The 18,023-nt window shown below is 39.5% G+C and overlaps 1 protein-coding gene and 1 pseudogene across 1 annotated transcript; both read right to left on the bottom strand.

Moving 5' to 3' along the window:
• Nucleotides 1-577: 577 nt before the first annotated feature.
• LOC115681824 (uncharacterized) lies at nucleotides 578-1,918 on the bottom strand (annotated as a pseudogene).
• A 3,726-nt stretch (nucleotides 1,919-5,644) lies between these two features.
• LOC115681833 (uncharacterized) lies at nucleotides 5,645-17,819 on the bottom strand. Its single transcript, XM_030605911.2, has 12 exons — nucleotides 17,459-17,819; nucleotides 16,573-17,115; nucleotides 14,926-16,128; nucleotides 14,457-14,784; nucleotides 14,018-14,273; nucleotides 13,720-13,936; nucleotides 13,254-13,606; nucleotides 12,560-13,102; nucleotides 10,611-11,802; nucleotides 9,807-10,160; nucleotides 9,123-9,360; nucleotides 5,645-8,540 (listed from the first exon to the last, which is right to left on the bottom strand). Exons 1-12 carry the CDS (start codon nucleotides 17,612-17,614, stop codon nucleotides 5,788-5,790), a joined length of 8,136 nt encoding a protein of 2,711 aa, XP_030461771.1. The 5' UTR covers nucleotides 17,615-17,819; the 3' UTR covers nucleotides 5,645-5,787.
• Nucleotides 17,820-18,023: the final 204 nt, after the last annotated feature.

The following is an 18,023-nucleotide window of genomic DNA, read 5'->3' on the forward strand; positions in this document are numbered from 1 at the left end:
GTCCGGACTTGTTTTGGTATGATCGGGTTCCTGATCTTTATATTTTCTCATTCAATATTGTCTTGCCGTTAATTTCATAGATGAAAGTAATGGTATGGTCTGCTGACTAGCTGATGTCTGCCCGAGTTCCTTTTATTCATTTTCTTAATTTTAAGGGGGTGGGGGGCGTTTTCATTTTGAGCACGTCAGATGCCGGTGTCGTCGTTAGCGGCAATTTAACGACAAAAGTTGTCTACTTTGCCACTTCCATCTATTAAATTAACGGGAGCACGACATTGAACATATAGTTAACGCGGGTTGTGCTATGTTTAATGTGTGAAGGGATGAAAGCTCACGTGATAACATTTGAAGTGGGAGCCGCCTTGGAAGATGCAAAGTGGCAAGCCCCTGCCTATTGCTTCGGGGAGAAGGAAGGAGAAGATGCTGCTAAACTCGCCGACGCTTCTGGCGTTTCCGGTGGATATCCGATGGACAGATTTGGAGCACTGAGACGTTTGATGAGTTCGATGAGTCTGTGAATGTTAAGCGAGCAAGCTCTTGGTCGTGTAATAAAAGTCGTATTTTGTTTTTTAGGGAATTAGGCCATCCCCTCACTTAGGTAGCCTTCCCCATTACCTTCCCCCTCACTTTCTCCATCACTTTGGTAGCGTTGGTCCGGCTCTGTTCCACAGCCTACTCTTCTGAAGACTTCCAAGAATGGGACTTCCGCAGCTTCTTCACATTCTTCATGGCCAACAATTAGTTGCATATTTTCACGTGACTCCACCACCAGCTCTTTGATTTGCCCGACCTACGCTCAATGAGAATATGGGTGGGAAAAGCATTTCCAAATGTGGGCACCTCGAAGCCTTTATGTCTCTCAAGCTGGGTAACGGAGGCAGACCATCGTACTGCCAAATGTGCCTCAAGTTTTCCAAATCACGCAAAACCACCATCTGCAATTCACCACTCTTTCTAACCATTCCGTCACTTTCGTGTATGATTTTGATTGAACTACATGATTTCACTTCTAGGATTTCGAGATAGCACTACAGCCTCTTCCACATATAGGATGGGGCAATTCGTAGGAGACTGTCACAATGCTTCAATTTAAGGGATTCCAATTTGCAAAAGGAATAAATGGGAATTCAATTGTTCCATTGCCCTTTGCACTGAACAACTTTAATTCTTAGTCCTCTTATATTGGGAAATGTAACCTGCATGATGATAATGTGAGAAGGACGGTAAATATGTTTGTTCTAAAACATGTTTTTGCTAGAACACATACGATCATAGTAAGGAATAGAGCAAACCATATCATTGAACAATGATTGTGGCGATTAATCATCCTCTTCGGCTGCCTCGCCTAACGACCTCTCAGCACTAGTAGGACTCAAGATAAATGCTCTAAAGTTACGGCACCGCAAAATTCTTAGAATTCTTAAGGAGGCGAAATAGTACTAACAACTTCCTGAGCTGAAACAAATCAGGTTGTTGAGCTCGTCAAGTCTTAGTGAACTTACTCGAGGAAAACTCATCACTTTCGCATTTGTTCGACCACCTTCTTCCTTGGGAACCACTTCCTTCCTCTCTTCGCAATACCCAATGTATAGCCTGTTGAGTTTCTCTAGAGTTGTGGCCGTAAAATTGGGGAAGAGATATCTTATGCCGGAGCAATTTTCAACCCAGACATCTTTTAGACAAGGAAAACCCAAAACCGATTGGTAGCCGCTCTTCACCACAGACTCGGCCTTCTTGCTTTCCTCAAATAGAATAATTGTCTCAAATACCGCCATTCTAAAATGTCCTTTTAGAGACAAATTTGAGACAAATGAAAATCTGCCACTAATCTAAGTAATTAGTGCCCAATATTATTGCCTCTAATTATGACAATTAGCTACTCGTTATGTGCCTCTGGATCATTTTTCTAAAGCATATGTGTCTTCATACAACTGCTAGATACCACGCACGCGCTACACACGTGCATGATTACTTTTAACCCTTTTTACATAAATGATGTAAATCATTTAAGAATGAAGCTATATTAAAATAACAAATAAAAAACATAACCAGCACACGAATTGCAACTGCATCGAAACCCTCCGCCTGTCGATTCCCGAATTTCTCCATGCATCGAATTCGCCTGATTGTTGTCATTCGGTTCTCGTTGTCCGTGAGCATGGAATTTCCAGTTGAAGGAAAAAATGACAGAGAAAAAAGTAATAATTTTTGGAATCTTTTACTACCTATTGAAACATGCTTTGAGAATAATAAGATTAGAGAGACATCAACATGAAAGTAGATGTGTTTGCCTCCAAAAACACATTTTGAGGCATGTGAATTTGCCTCTAAAGATCTATTTCGAGACAATAACGTGCCTTGCTAGTTGCCAAATATATTTATACTTTTCCCATGTTTGTTGAATGATTGATATTTGGAGGTAAATTGATTTCATCAATTTCAAACTAATCGACTCGATTTTCTCATAGGTACATCCACAATTAAATCTTTATCTTTTAGATCAATTCTTATCTAACTCAAGTTTGGATTATCTTTTGTGTTTCCATTTTCATTTTGCTTTTGTCCGCTCTATCACGTCATGAGGCACATGTCATAAAAGATGTAAAAAGCAGCATCAGAATCTTACAGGAAATATTGAGGTCGAAAACTATAAGAGAAATAAAAGAATAGATCGCTTCTCTAAATTACAGACGAAAAATATGCTCGAAGAGCATTTGGTTGCACAATATAACAATTATCAACATTACTGTCTTTTTAGCAGAGTTTGAAAGCCGATGAAATGCTTCAGATATCCTATTGACGCTTGAAAAATCCAATTGTCTATCGCATGTTTTGTCAAGGATAGATGATCTTCTTCTTTCATGTGTTTTACAAGCACAAGAGAGATATAAAAGTCAATAGCTACTCTGGAATCCTCATACTAGAAAATGTATGATACCATCGAAACAGGATCCTCAATTTTTGGAACCTGGAGCCTACCATACGTACCCTAGAACCTAGAACCAGATAGATTCCCATCGGTTCGGTTCTTCGGTTCCATGTTCTACCTTAGAACCATGCTCACCCATACCTACTGCACATGTCAAACTCCATACTCTCAGCATATTCAACAAGTCTACAGAGTATATGTACAGTACCTATTAACTCAGTTATCAGATGGGAAGAATTCGCATCTTCTGTGAACTGAAAGAGAGAGCGTGTGAAGTCTGTGGCGGTAGAAGGTGGTCCGGTGCTGCTCGGTGACGATGATGTTGCAGCAGCTGAGGCAGTGACACAGCGACGGTGAGCTGCGATGCAGGTGGAGACGCAACGATGGATGACCAACGCGCGTCTTTGATAGCGACGAAGGAAGAGAATCGATTCTTTTATATCTTCTTCCGCAAATGACAAAAAAGCCCCTCTCACTAGTATTCGAATCACCAGGAATTCTTTTCAAATGTACGGGTGCGATTGTTTAGTTAAAAATGTATCATTTTTGGAAAATACTTTTCAGGAAGTCATTTTTAAGGAAAATGAGTTCATTTTATAGTGTTTGGCTAAAACCTAAAAAATACTTGGAAAGTATTTTCAGTTGTTTGGTGAGGAAAATCTTATGGTAAAAATTATCAAAAAAATTTGTATTTTTTAAATTATTTTTATTAAGAAAAGAAAATGCATGAATGTTTTCCTTCTTAAAAAGAAAAGAAAAGAAAAGAAAAAAAGAAAAAAAAAGAAGGAAAAGAAAAGAAAAATTATTAACAAATTCAAGATGAGCAATTCCGGAAAGTGTTTTTACCTTCTTAGATTAGGGAATTCACTTTCACAATTTTATATATTAATGTTTTCCTTGACTGGAAAGTGTTTTCAGTTGACTTACCACTTTCGGCTAACCAATCGAATGAAAATATGCATGGAAAATGGATTCCCGGAAAATACTTTTCTTCAAACAAACACACCCTATATGTGTTTTTGATAGGGTGTTTTTGTTTGTGAATGAGTTGTTAAAAGAAAGCGAAATTAGTTAGAAAAAGATTTTTTTTGTTATACTATTTTCACTATTATTATTATTTTCTTCTTTTGTCCTTTTAAAATGCAGATTTGGTTTATTGGCAAAATTCAGATATCAGCAATGTTCACTTTCTTATTTTTTGACCCATGATTCTCAACATTTTCACTATTAAACCCAATTTAGAGCACTTCCATTGATTTTCTTATATTTAATAATCGTGTTAGAAAAGGTAAATTTATCTGCATTTGACCAAGTTTTTTCCTGAGCAAGTTCATCACGTGTCCTAACAACATTCAACTTTAAGGCACTCAGAATGCCGCCTTAGTTCATCCAAATAAAAGTAGGTGCGTCGCTGCTTAGGATACACCTCGGCGGTGCAACAACAACTAAACTCGTCAATAGTTTCGAGTATTGACTGTTAAATCATGTCTCGAGTTCAAATTCACGTACCTAAATTAGATGATGTGGAGTGGAACTCTTGACTGAATACTTATCTGTAGTTCTCATAGCTGTTAGAGTTCAATCAAGGCCTTACCCATTTTTTTAAATAGCTATGATACCAATTGATTTAGTTGCAAGATCCGATAATTTTCGCACTATATTACAACAATTGGTATTAGAGCTATTAAAAAAAATAGATAACGCCTTAGTTGAACTTCGACAGCCAAGAGACTCCAACATGTAAGTATTTGGTCGGGAGCTCTGATCCCCAACTCTTTGGCTTGACAGCACAGGAGCTTGTTGGATTTGCAGCACTAGTGGTGCACTTTACTGCTGCCGCACGGTAAGAGGAGCTCAACAAAAATTGCGCAAAAAGGGAGCTCTGAACACATGGGTGGTTTTGTGCTGACATCCGAACTGAGTCGTCTCTGTTGGTAAACATTAGATTTTGGTGTAATTTAAGGCTGAAAAACGCTCGAGTGTGTGAGCGATTGTAACTCTTTAATTCTCCGATTTATTGGTGGATTATTTTCGACTGACTTTCCCATGGAGTAGATACCAACACTCAGATCGAACCATGGAGATCGAATGTTTTTGTCATTATTCCTCGTTTATTTCTCTCATGATTACGCGTCGATTTAATTATAAGATCCGATAGTTTTTGTATTATATTACAATATAGACATCACCCGAACAATCCCAAGGCCCGAAATCATATAGCCGTGGAGACGAGTCCTTAGCACAACAAAAGCTGTTCAGGAGGCGACTTATTGCAAGAGTTGCTCAAGTATTCAAATCTTATAGTAATATCATCATTTCTCCTCCATCAAGAGCCAGATTCGGCTCACTGTTGTGCTTATCCAACCGTAAATAGGAGAGTTTTCCGGTGATGGAGTCGTCCTTCGTCCGGTGAGGGTACAAACACAAACAGACTAATTATGTTCACTCCTATATGGACATATGCTCTCACCAGCTAGATCTCATAATGTGTTTTCACTCCAATCAAGGCAACCTTCTCTATCAAGATGATCTGTAAGTAAATAAGATACGCACAGAAAGTTGCATTTGCTTTCTTAGTCTTCACCGCATACGCGCTATGGCGAGGCATGAGAGAATTAAAGGTTCAGAGAGGTAAAAAAGAAGGAACATTAATCTGCAGCCAAGAAAGGAATAGTAGATTTTCATGACTGTTCTCTGCTAGAACTTCAGGACATGTAGAGTAGAGATCTGTTTTTCTACATTCTAAGAACCATCTTACTAAAAAGTTCCACATGTAATTACAAGAATATAGATTGCTTGTAGATTATAACAACAAACAATTTTCACTCACACTGTATCTAGGACAATGAAGTGAGGATTCATCTCTTCTTGCCTTTTCCTTTCTTATTTTTCTTACCTTTGGACTTGCAATTGCCCTTGGTCTGGTTCCTGTTTTCCACACCACTGATCTGGGAAAAAGAAGATGATGAAGCCTGCTCATCCTTCTTCACTTCACTGGTTTTTTGAGCTTCCACAAATTCGCTCTTCTCTTCCTCATTCTCTAAGCCCAACTCTTGTCCCGGCAACATAAGGTTCACTGGGGCAGAACTGCGTGCTTCACAGTCATACTCCAACGACGAAGTGTTTGCACCATCCAAATGCACAACTGGTGCTGGAACACTGTTGGAAGATGAAGAGGAATCCTTGGAAACTTCAGTCAGATCTCTAAACTTGAGGGAGCTGGCGCTTCCATCTTTGGGGAATAAAACTTTCATAATCTCTTCCTTGCATTTGTTTGACTTCACATCTAAAATGATGGCATGTGGACAATTTGAACAATCTGCAGCAGAATAGGTAATAACGAGGGGATCATCAACTTTTTCGAATGCTTCAGCAAAAACACCGACTGAAATTCTCTGTAAGTTCCGCTTTGACCAATGTGAAAGGATAGTATGAAATTCTGGAGGTAATTGCCCAGAAATCCAACTCTTACCCAGCAAAACAGTGGGAAAATCTGGACTGATGCCAAAATTTAAGTGAAGCAAACAAACCAACAGAACCAACTTCAAGACCAATAGCGGGTAGTACATCGTCACATTTAGGTTCGATCTTTTGATCCATTCTATGGTTTCACCTTTGTTGCAAAGCAGCTGCTGAATAGTGCTAGTAACAAACCCAAGGATGGGCTCCAAAAAATTTCCCGGGTTGAAAGTAAAGCTAGGCTTTGCTAAACCTTCATGGCAGATAAGCCATTCAACTAGAGAAGACTTGGTTGCGTAAAACTGCCCTTTGGAGCAAGATGACAAAATCAAAAGTCGTTCCAAGAGATACAAGAAGCAAATCGGAGTGATGTAGTCTCTTTCAATCCTCCAATTGGCCTTGTAAGTATCTGCCAAAGCTCCATAAAGGTTCCAAGCCAAAGGGAACTCCACGGGCTTATTATCATCTCTGGCCTGAGGAAGGTCTGATGGTACATCCTGACACACGCATTCCATGAATGCCTTCCATGACGTATTTCTATCAAAAGATTCTGCAATTTTTCTGTACAATTCATTATTGAGCATTCCAGACCCAAGAACCAAAGTCGCAAGCTCACCCATCTTCCCATGTGAAAAACGCTTCTTCAAAATTATCATGTTCATTGTTTCTCTCAGTAGATGACAAGCAGCCTTAGTGCCTCTTACAGATATCATATTCTCTGTCGATGATACTCTCCAGTCAAGAGGAAATATGTGACTAAAGTACCTCCTGCTGGATGTTTCAATGAAACCCTCCAGTGCCCTACTATCCCGGAAGGAGTCATTCAGACAATTGAGTTCTCGAAGGAACTTTGCAACCTCATGTAAGAGAGCAAGACATCTGCTTTGACAGAAGTTCGACAGAGAACTCCTTGCCGAAAAATCATAAAGTTCATCCAGTTTGCAGAGGAGGATCATACCAACAGAAGTAAGCTCAGAATTCCAATACTTTTGAGCTGCAGAGACAAATTGTCGAAGCTCCAAAGCAACCAATTGTCCATTTCTTTGAAGAAATCTTTTATCTATGTTGCTGACCCAATCAGCATCTGGGTTTAGAAGGTGATAAGTTCCTTGCATGTTGTTCCGTTGCTCCAGGACACCAAAGTAATTCAAACAGAACTTCCAACAGCGCCTATTTTCCTTTTCCTCTGGCATCTCTGCACATCCTACACATTTTATAATGCTATCGATCTTCTCTCTCCAAAGATTCCAAAAGCAGATCAATGAGTCAACGGATATCTGATTCCTCAAGATCTGTTGTTCATAATACTCCATTGGGTCGACAAGCCAATCATTCCAACAAAAAATTGAGCTACGTTGACAAAGATGGAAGTCCAGAATATTTCGAGCACATAGTATTTCACCTCTGACACTTCCATTTCTCCTGGAAGCACTCAAACGTTCTTTCATTTCAGCCAAACTGCTCTGTTTATTTAACAGAATGCTTGATTCTACAGTAACATATTCATATAAGGGAATAGGCTCGCACTTCGCGAGATGTTTGGCCTTTGCTACCAGCTCCTCCTTTTGTGCAAACTGCTTCAAGGGCCACCCTTTGCTTCCAGGAGCCCAAAGGGAATAGAATAACACATACCACAGGATATTCATCGACGCTTCTTTGTTTTGTCTGCTCTTTACAAGTAGATCAACCTCACGAAGGATGTCACCTTTCATCCTCGCAATCTTTGCCGCCTCTGAAAAGTTACCATAGTCTTCCTCCAGACTGATAAGTTCATCAAGGCATCCCAGCCTCCTGAGTAAGTTTCGCATTGAATCGATGCAGTGAAAAGCCTTCACATACTTCATCATGGCCCTGTAGTCTCTGAGGTCATAGTAATGAAGGGCACAACTCTCTAAAAAGTCTTGTTCCAATTTCTCTATTTCTTTACTTTTCTTTACTACCCCGCTATTCTCATTTCCCTGACTTTTCCAATCCTCAATGTATTGCAGACCCACTTCAAAGAGTTTCCCTTTGGCACAAATGGACAAGCACTTTGAGAAAATATTTCCCCTTGCATATGCTTTCGCTGCAAGACCGTAGCTCCCAGCTAGAGAAAAGCACTCTCCAGCTTTTTCCAAAGCAGATTCTCCACATTTTTCCATGTATATTCTACCTGTTGAAGCATAAACAAATTGTCAGATGATAAAACAGCAAAGGGACATTTGGAAGCTGCCAGAAACGCTCTTGCACAGCTCAAGATACAAAACAGGACCACCATCCATAGGTTGCCACAATACCAAGAAGTTGTTGACAAACCATAGTCGACATGGAGTATTGCAACTGACAGCCACAGCTTTTTCTAAACTTATAGATGTGGTCAGTGTTAAGAACTTCGCAGTTCAAATTTTTCCAAACTGCTAAGAGTGCAGAGGGGGAGGGGGGTTGTCATATAGAAAATAATCAACTTCTCAACACAAAGGCATTAATCGTGAATTCGACATTACTTGAAGCTTGCTCAAAATTCACCAAATGCATTTGGATATTAATAAGTGAGATCAAACTTCTTTTTTTCCGAATATTGAAAGAGAAAAATTAATTGACCGGGTCAACAAAAAACTACGTACAAGAGAATAATTGAGATCAAAGTCAAACTTCCTCTTTCTTTGGCAGCTTTGACATAGCATAAAGCATATAAATTCTATATCCTATTATTTTAACAGATATCAAAGAAATTGAAAAAAAGAAAAAATGATACCTGCTCTCTCGTATTCCTTCAACATGTAGAAACACTCTGCCGCAGACTCGGCCACTCCAATTGCTTCATAAATCTCAGCAGCCTGCCTTCGAAGGTCAGAAGCCTCCTGTGGACTTACAACGTGCTTGAGATCTGCATCTGCTTTCAAAGCAGAGGCCTTAGCCAACTTCTCCCCGTATGTGTACCTTGCTCGTTCAAAGCACATTATTGCCATTGGGTAGTTACCCTCACGTAAGAGCTTGCAAAGTTAAACAAAAAGAGAGATCAATAGATTCTTCAGAGAAGATGAAAAGAAGGAGAATGGAAAACACAGTCCTCCCTTATAGGAATAAAAAATGATGTACCCTTAACCCAAAAAACGGCACTGCCAGTGAGATCATAAGCTCAAGAGAGAAAAAAATTTCAAGGAAAGTTCATATCTTATGCATTAATCCATTGTGTCTAAATGAAGTATCCGGACAAGCTATTAAAAAACCAATAAATTTGGCAAATCGATCACCATGTGTACCACAAAATGTCCACATTCTATACACAATTTTCAGGATCAGCTATATTTTTACGGTTGCTGTTGTCATTCCAAAATTCCTAACATTCACATATCACGTTGACTCCAAATGAGGCCAAAAAAACAGTTCCGTGAAGACGAAACAAACAAAAAAAGGAAAAAACAGAAGAACAGCGAACCTTAAAACCCTGTGACTTCCACTCCTCTGGCGTGCTCCTGACCTGCATTGCTTCTGCAAGGGCATGATCTACCAACCTAACTTGAACAAGGCACTTCTTCTTCCAGTAGTCGAACATTGGTTTGGAGAACTCCAGGGCATTCTCACAAATCCACAATCTTTGCCTTGTCCGAGTAATTGCCACATACAGTTGCTTCAATTCAGAGCATAATATATTGTGCTTCCCGTCATCGAAACTTGGGGAAGACCATTCAGAACTGTTATCAAGCAAAGCTTGCTCCTTCATGTATCCATAAATGACCCTCCATTGACTTTTCAGAGGTGAGGTGCCAAAAAAGTCGTACAATAAGACGTCCTACACAATGTCACAGGCAAAAAAGTTTCTGGTAAAAATAATTGATTAAAGACCAAAATGACAGATTTTGAGTTTCATGAATACATGAAGAGATCTCAAAACATTTAGGAAGAGAATATTTTGACTCATTTTGACACACCTGCCAATCAAGATCAGTCGTAAAGTTGCAAGATCTTTGATATTGTCTATTAACCTAGAGGACGATGTTGACATGAGCCCAAACAAATTCTACATTATGTGTATCTAGATGCCATTGTCTACAAAGAAAACAACAGGGATAGCAGAATGAAATTGCAAATACAAGCATTTTACAAACTAACAGCTACCAGCAAAAATTGATCTCGACCCATCCAAAAAAAAAAAAATTGCCTATAAATAAAAAGGTCAAGAAATCTTTATTGCAGCTACCATTGTAATCACATGGCAAACAATCCAACCTGACACACCTACCTGAAATTCCAACCCCTTGCACTCCACTATAGTCAGAACTAGGGCTTGCCTTCTCACAAGGTTTAAAACTTCATTTCGAGAATGATCATCTCGAACCAAAATAACCTGCTCTGCTCCGAAGCCAACGAAATTGCCACTAACATTGCTGTTACCAAAAATTGATAGTATGGCGCTTTCGCCATTCTCTGATTCAAGTAAAATTGGGGCTTCCCCACATATAAAGCTAGTTTCCGGGCCCAAAGCATCAATGGATAAAGGGAAAAAATGGTAAAGAAGATTAACAATGCTCTGCGCCAGTTTGAGTATACCAGCATGAGTGCGGAAATTCTGGCTCAAATGGAAAGTTTTGGAAAGACATCCCTTTACCATTCTAATATCAGGACGATCCATTGAATCTATCAAGAACTCCTTGTAGAAAAGGGACCTTATGTCTTCAAACCTGAAGTCTATCCCCCTTGCAATAGTTTGTGCAGTGTCGCCCGAAAACACAAAGCCCTCATCAACATTTCTACAGATATATTTGAACAGTGAAATTTGCCTCATGGTGAGATCCTGCACTTCATCAATATATACAAAATCCACCACTTTACCAGTAAACTGTTCACGAAAAAGACGGCAATGAAGATCATTGACAAGATCGGCCAAATCAAATTCACCATTTTTCATTTTCATATGTTCATAATCCTCAAAAGCATCATAAATTTCTTCTCTTCTCTGAATACTCAGAGTGGAGACACGACCCTCTGAAAGTGAAACATAAGCTAGTCTGTCAAGTTTGCCATCACAACAATCAGCTGGTTGAAGACCACCCTTTATGTGGGACATTATTTCAGTGAAGACTCTGGAAGGATCAAGCCTCCTCCTTATCTCGTCATTGAAGTGAGGCCAATAAACAGCACAAAACTTTTCGTAAGTAACCTCCTTTGCTCTTAGAAGACTTTGTAAGGCAACTGGTCTAGAATTGTAGGATTGGCCATGACAAAACTCCCTTAGATCGGGGAACCTTTCAAAGAACGAAACCCCAACTGTTCCATCTAGCATCATCAGAAACTTACGAAAAGTTATAATAAGGGGATAAGAGTTGGGAGATATATCTACAAACGAATCCGGGATATCCTTGAATAATGCTGCATCATCAACAATCTCATCAACTGGAGAGCTTTTTACTCCATGTTTTGCACCAATGCTGGAGCTGCAGGATTAATTAAGCTAACTATTAGAAATGAAAAATACTCAACAAACTTATGGGAATACCTACACTACACACACAATCTCATAATTTCTACTTTTAGGTAACTAGCAGCAAAAAGGAAATTAGAACACGCTGATGCACCAAGATTGTAATGATATACTATGAGACACGAATAGCATTTACATCCACAGGCAATGAAAATCTTCCCCCACAGCAAGATTTGTAGAAAAGATGGTCCTTCCGCGATTCTGCTTATAATTGCATATTTCATTTAAAATACAATTTTCCTTATATACGTACAATGCTACAATCAGAAAAATTAATACAAAAATTTCAAATAAAATGGAAATGCAAACTAAAGAAATGGCACAAAGACCAAAATAAGGACTATTGCCACACAAATTAATCTTTAGTTTGAAACCAGCAAGCAGATGATGTTGATCTCCAATATGCAATGATTAAATCTATCTCTTAGCAGCTAAAACCAAGTAGTAGCACCCGAGCATGGCAAAGCACTGATTTGACCCATGCACTCTTGCTACATGTTATATTTGCTATCGAAGTCTATAAATGAAGTATCTTGGTAGTGCTTCTCTGCTAGGACGAAATAGTAGCATGCCAAAGGGGTTATCTTCTTGCCCGGACTAATTCATAAAAAGATTAGACAATCCATTAACCTTGCATATGTTTGTTCATTGTAAAAATTGCAGAATATTTATTCAATTGTTCAAACATCTTCCCACAACATTTTATGCACCTTCTAAGTTTGGATACATGTTGTTTGACCGCAAAACACAATTTTGCACTGACAGTCACAAAAAGCTGGGGCAATACACACTCCTCTGCTCCTTCACCGATTTCCTCAGCATTGATTTCCAGGTAGGCATCTTTGCTACTGCTGATACCACTTTGCACTTCCCGAAATCCCTTGGTTGCTTCATCATGCAGTTTCTCGTTCCTAAGCAACTTCATTGTCAGGACTGTAGTTTTTCCAGTTCCAGATCGCCCAAGTATAAAAGTGCTTCTGGGGAAAAGAATTATCTCTTGTTCTTGCTCTGTTACTTCAAATGGAAGACTCACTTCCTTATTATCATTGTCATCAAGCAAATGGCTGAGAACATCTGATGATAAGGGGTAGAATTTCATCAGAAGCAAACTCTCGCTCACTTTTGCATTCTCTGCATACAACCTACGATCTGAAGCATCAGCATTAGAACTACTCCCAAATTGATCTTCACAAGGACTTCGATAGCGGACAAAATCAAAAGGACAGACCCAGATCTTCGGAACTTCCTGATCCCTATAACAGGAAGAGGCGTGTGAAATGAAAGAAAATAAGGGGATAAGATCAATTCAAGATATTTTAGTAATCTATCTGGAAAAGAGATGCTTTCTAATTTAGCAAGTGATGTGCTACCAATCTTAAGTAAAAAAGAAATGATCAGACTTACCCCTCGATGCATTTCTCATTGCAACAACTTATAAAATCATCATTATAGGTCACGAATATGTTGTCCAAACGTTTGACCAATTTTGTCACATCCTCTAAAGGCAATACATCCCATACCTTCAGGATTTGGATGTATCCCTGTTCCTTTTCAACATCAATCGTGCATATGACATAGAGACCTTCAGCCTTAAATTGTCTCACGATATGAGATGAGTTTTCACAAATTATATCCACATTCCCCTTCTTTGGTCTCCACCCACTGGATAGTTTTGACAGAAGGTTTATGATGGACATCTTTGTCCTGGGTGATGTCAGCTTTCTGAAAGACTTCAGGAAGTTGTCACTGAAAAGAACCTGAAAAGACCAAAGCGTGACAGTAAGATATGTTGTCACAAATTCTTTAAAACTTAATGCTCATTTTGAAAAATAAACGTAGCCTTAGAATACTGTTGAGCAAAGTTTTTTACCTTCCACCTAGCATTTCTGAAAAGTACACTGCTTCTGTCAAGCAGATCATCAAGCTGATTATTCTCTTTCATCACATCTAAGATGGCTTTAGCCAAGTCCTTGTCATCATCAACATTGAAGAAACATCCACGACTCTTAGCATTGTCGACCAAAGCTTCCCACACAGATTTGCTTTTCGTCAGTGTTTTCCCATTTCCCAGAATCCACAGACAATACCTATAGATTGGAAATAATCTGGGATTTACAGGCTATATCACTCCAAATATATAATTTAACACGGTTAAGAGGATACAGTACCTGGCCCTGGTAAGAGCAACATTGGTTCTCTTAGTATTGGACAAGAACCCAATAGCCCCACGAGAGTTTGATCTTACGGTGGATATTATAACAATGTCTTCTTCACCCCCTTGGAATCCATCCACTGACTTCACCTTGACCATAAAGCCCTTGATATTTTCATACTTTTTTCCAAGTTTAGCTTGAACTGCAGCAACCTGAGCTGCGTAGGGAGATATGACACCTACTGTCAGATCTTCTTCTGACCCATCCCAACCTGCAAAGAAAAGGACATAAAACCATCACAATAATGATATCATTTTATGTGGGGTGCAAAACTTCGAAAGAAATATCCTAGGAAAATAACTATTAATGGCCATCGTAATCTACACCTACATGATTAAGTAATACATGTAAAATCCATGTGCTCAAAGCAATGTATAAAATTCTCTTGACATACCTCTGTACAGATTCCTCACTATCCTCGAGATAACTTCCACCTCAACAGGATTTCTAAGGCTACAGCCGTCATCTCCGATTTGTTCTTGTCCATCAGGAATATTTATGAATGAGTAAGGGCCAAACATCGGCCATGGCAAATGACTTTTTCTGTAACTTTTGCTCTTCACATTTGGCCCGTCCAAAATTTGGTTTCGATAAAAGTTTGAATTTGGAAACAGACTTATCGATGGATGCATCCGGTACTGTATATTGAGAAGTTGCCTTGAATAACCCAGTGAACTCAATCGTTCAAACAGACTCCTTCCAAAACCAGCCCTGCTAGAAACCTGTAGAAATAAAACATGATAAAAAATTCAGGGCCCGTTAGGTATAGAACATTTACCCCATCTAAGTTCAAATGCAGAGAAGGATATTACACATATTTCAAGACCAAATAGAAAGTTACTTTTCAGACATTTTAACATTACCTTGCTTTCGACCATAGCAGGCAACTGACACTCATCTCCAACTAAAATCAGATGCTTGACACCAGGGATTTGCAGAGGAATTACTGACTCACATTCTTTCAACTGGGCTGCCTCATCAATCACCAGCAAATTGAGAGGCTCCATTTCCACAGAATACAGCTTATATGAACTAGAAGCAGTGCAAAAAATAAGGGAAGCATTTTGATAACAGAAGTCAGCTATCATGGCCTTATTCGTATGGTTTGGAAGTTCTAGAACCTTCAGAGAATCCCGAACAGTTACCAACATGGAAAGGCATTCCTGTCTCTTCATATATAAATTATATAGTGGACCCATGGACGTCTCAAATGGAAACAGGCTAAGATCATCACGTGAAAGAGTTATCTCCATCATCTCTGAATCCAACTTCTCTCCACTTAATAAAGTTTCAAAAGAATCAAGTAAGGTAAGGAGGGATGTAATATTCTGGAAATTAGTTCTGGATATATGAGTACAGAAAATAAAGAGGCATCTCCGCAGGGGCTGGACAGTTGCCTTGAATCGGTCCCTGAAAAACTCAAGAAATGATTTAAGCTCACAGTTACCATCTACTTCACTGCTTCCGCATTCGCTCCCATCATCATCACTTCCTTGTTTCCTTCTTTTTGTTATTTCGTTTTCCAAAAATACGTGGTATTGATGGACACAGTCGGCAAGGGAATGTATCATGGAAGTTAGACGCCAATGCCAACCGGAGACTCTAGAAAAGCACTCCGCAACACAATCTACACGGTGTTCCAAGTATATGTCTTCAATGTCGGAATCAACTTTCAGCCACTCATTGTTCCCAAAAATAAGCACGTCTCCTAAGTAACAGAGCAAACTTTCCTTTTCAGTGCTTATACCACTATCTGATTGCTTTAGCAGCTTTAAAACACGAGATGCCACTTCCTTGATCGCAACATTTGTAGGAGCACAAACAATGGTTCTATGTTTCCTTTTTAAGAGAGTAAATAGCAGTGCAGCGACGGTTTTAGTTTTCCCAGTTCCAGGAGGACCCCATATCAGTTCGACAGATGGCTTGTTCTCACATTGAAGTTTATTGAGACAGGCCCCAACTGCCTTTTTTTGGGATTCATTCAGATCATGGCACAATCTCTCGTCAAGGCTCTCACTCCCAGAACCATTACCTTTTGTAATACAGAGATTGGAAACTTTATCAGCCTGCAACCCAAACACATTTTTCTTGTGATAATCCAGACCATGTAAATATGGTGGAAGGCTAGACACCTGAAACTTAACTGGTGTTCATATGATACAAAGAGCATTGCACAGCACAAACTTAAATCCTGTGAAAAGTATAGTATAGAAAATTTTAAGGTCTAGTACTAACGAGGAAGTCGCCTCCAAGGAACTAGTTTGTCCTATTTAAGACATAACTTCACTAATTTCCCATATCTTCATTCGTCTCCATAGCATGAAATGGACCAACTAAAAGAAACAATCATCCTAATCTATTAATGCAACAGAATGGCTTATGGCGTCATTTATCTTATTTTCCGGTGAAACTTACAAATCTAAAGGAGTAAAATGAAGTTTTGAAGCTTAGAAATTAAAAAAGCAATGTTAAGTCTACATGAACCAAAGGTACAAAACGGAAAGTCATACCACCAAATCTGGGCAGAGAACTTCCTTCACAATATCCAAGTTCAGAGACGTATGCAACGCGTTCCATATCCTTCTGTTAGTGGCTATATTTATCAGGAAAATCGCAAACTTTGGCTTCCAGGAATTATCTACTGCACGGTCCAATAATGCCTCCATTTTAAAGTTTGTGGATGACGTTGCCTCATCCTCTTCATCGTCTCCTCCAATCATCCTTACTGATGCAAACGCCCATCTTCTTCCGGACCTCTCCAAGTCAGGAACGGTTGCCGGCTTAGCATCAGTTAGAATCAAGATATCTCCAGGCAAAGTTTTGTAAGTTTCCCTGCCACGAGTGTTGGATTCATTGCTCCACTGACCAGCCTCAACAACATATGAGTTCCCACTTCTCTTGCATTCCACAAAGCCAGTAACCTTGGTGAAAGGCAGAAAAGAAATATTTTCCAAACTCGAGCATAGACTTGCCCGTGTTTCTTCCAGTAAAGGGTAGACATACGATCCGAGATACTGCCGGACCGACTTAAATGTCTCAGGTATAGTCTCCACCTACAAAAACAGCTCGGCCAAATGTCAGATATGACCAACCAACCTCAACATTCAAAAAATACTTTGACCAAATTCTGTAAATCATAACATATACTCCTAAAACACCTAATGAGTTTGCCAAACAAAGTAAAAGCATAAAGGGTTCTATCTCACCAAGTCGAATGCGAGGTTCTTATAAGGCCAAGCTTACTAAAAGAACAAACAAAAAAAAGCAACGAACTAACATCATTTGCAAAATTCTCAAGTAAAAACCACATTGTTGTTGAACTTACACGAGAATAAAACCAGAAGGAATGGCATGACAAAAGCAAAAAACCAAAGATGAGAAAAGAATATAAGAAACCTGGTTATGGTAGAGGTTTTGGTTGAAGATGTCGTGAAGAGACCAAGAGAAGACAAAATCAGTCAGGTCATTGGTATTGTCTCTCCTCCTCCTGCTCAAACCCCCCTCTGCTATCTCCACACCCAACACTCTGGTCGTGCTCCCTCTCAAATCCATCCGAACCCACGTACCGAAACCTTCTGCTTGTTTCTTTCTCCTCTTTTTCTTGCCGATCAAAAGCACCAGGGAAAAATCACTCTTAAGGTTTCAAGAAACTTCCGACGCAAAAACTGGGCAAGCTTGTACGCTCATCATCGGTCCCATTGTGGTGAACTCCGAAGTGAGCATTCTTAACGACGAAGAAGAGTGACATGGGGAAGGTAAAGGGTCGTCAATGGAAAGCTCAAAAGAAGCACCCGAGGTCCTCGTCAACCCCATGCGAGGTCTACGGAAGGCGAAAAGACGGGGGTAGACCCCGTCTTCCATCTTCCGTACGCTGTCAAATGACTTTCTTTTGGGCAAAAAAACACTATAAGTGTTATAACTTATGTACGGCGCTCACTTTGATGCCATAAATTTTTTTTGG

This window comes from Syzygium oleosum, unplaced genomic scaffold (assembly GCF_021117445.2).
Source record: "Syzygium oleosum isolate NSW1041296 unplaced genomic scaffold, Sole_v2.1 Sole_v2.02, whole genome shotgun sequence".
In the NCBI taxonomy this organism is placed as follows: domain Eukaryota; kingdom Viridiplantae; phylum Streptophyta; class Magnoliopsida; order Myrtales; family Myrtaceae; genus Syzygium; species Syzygium oleosum.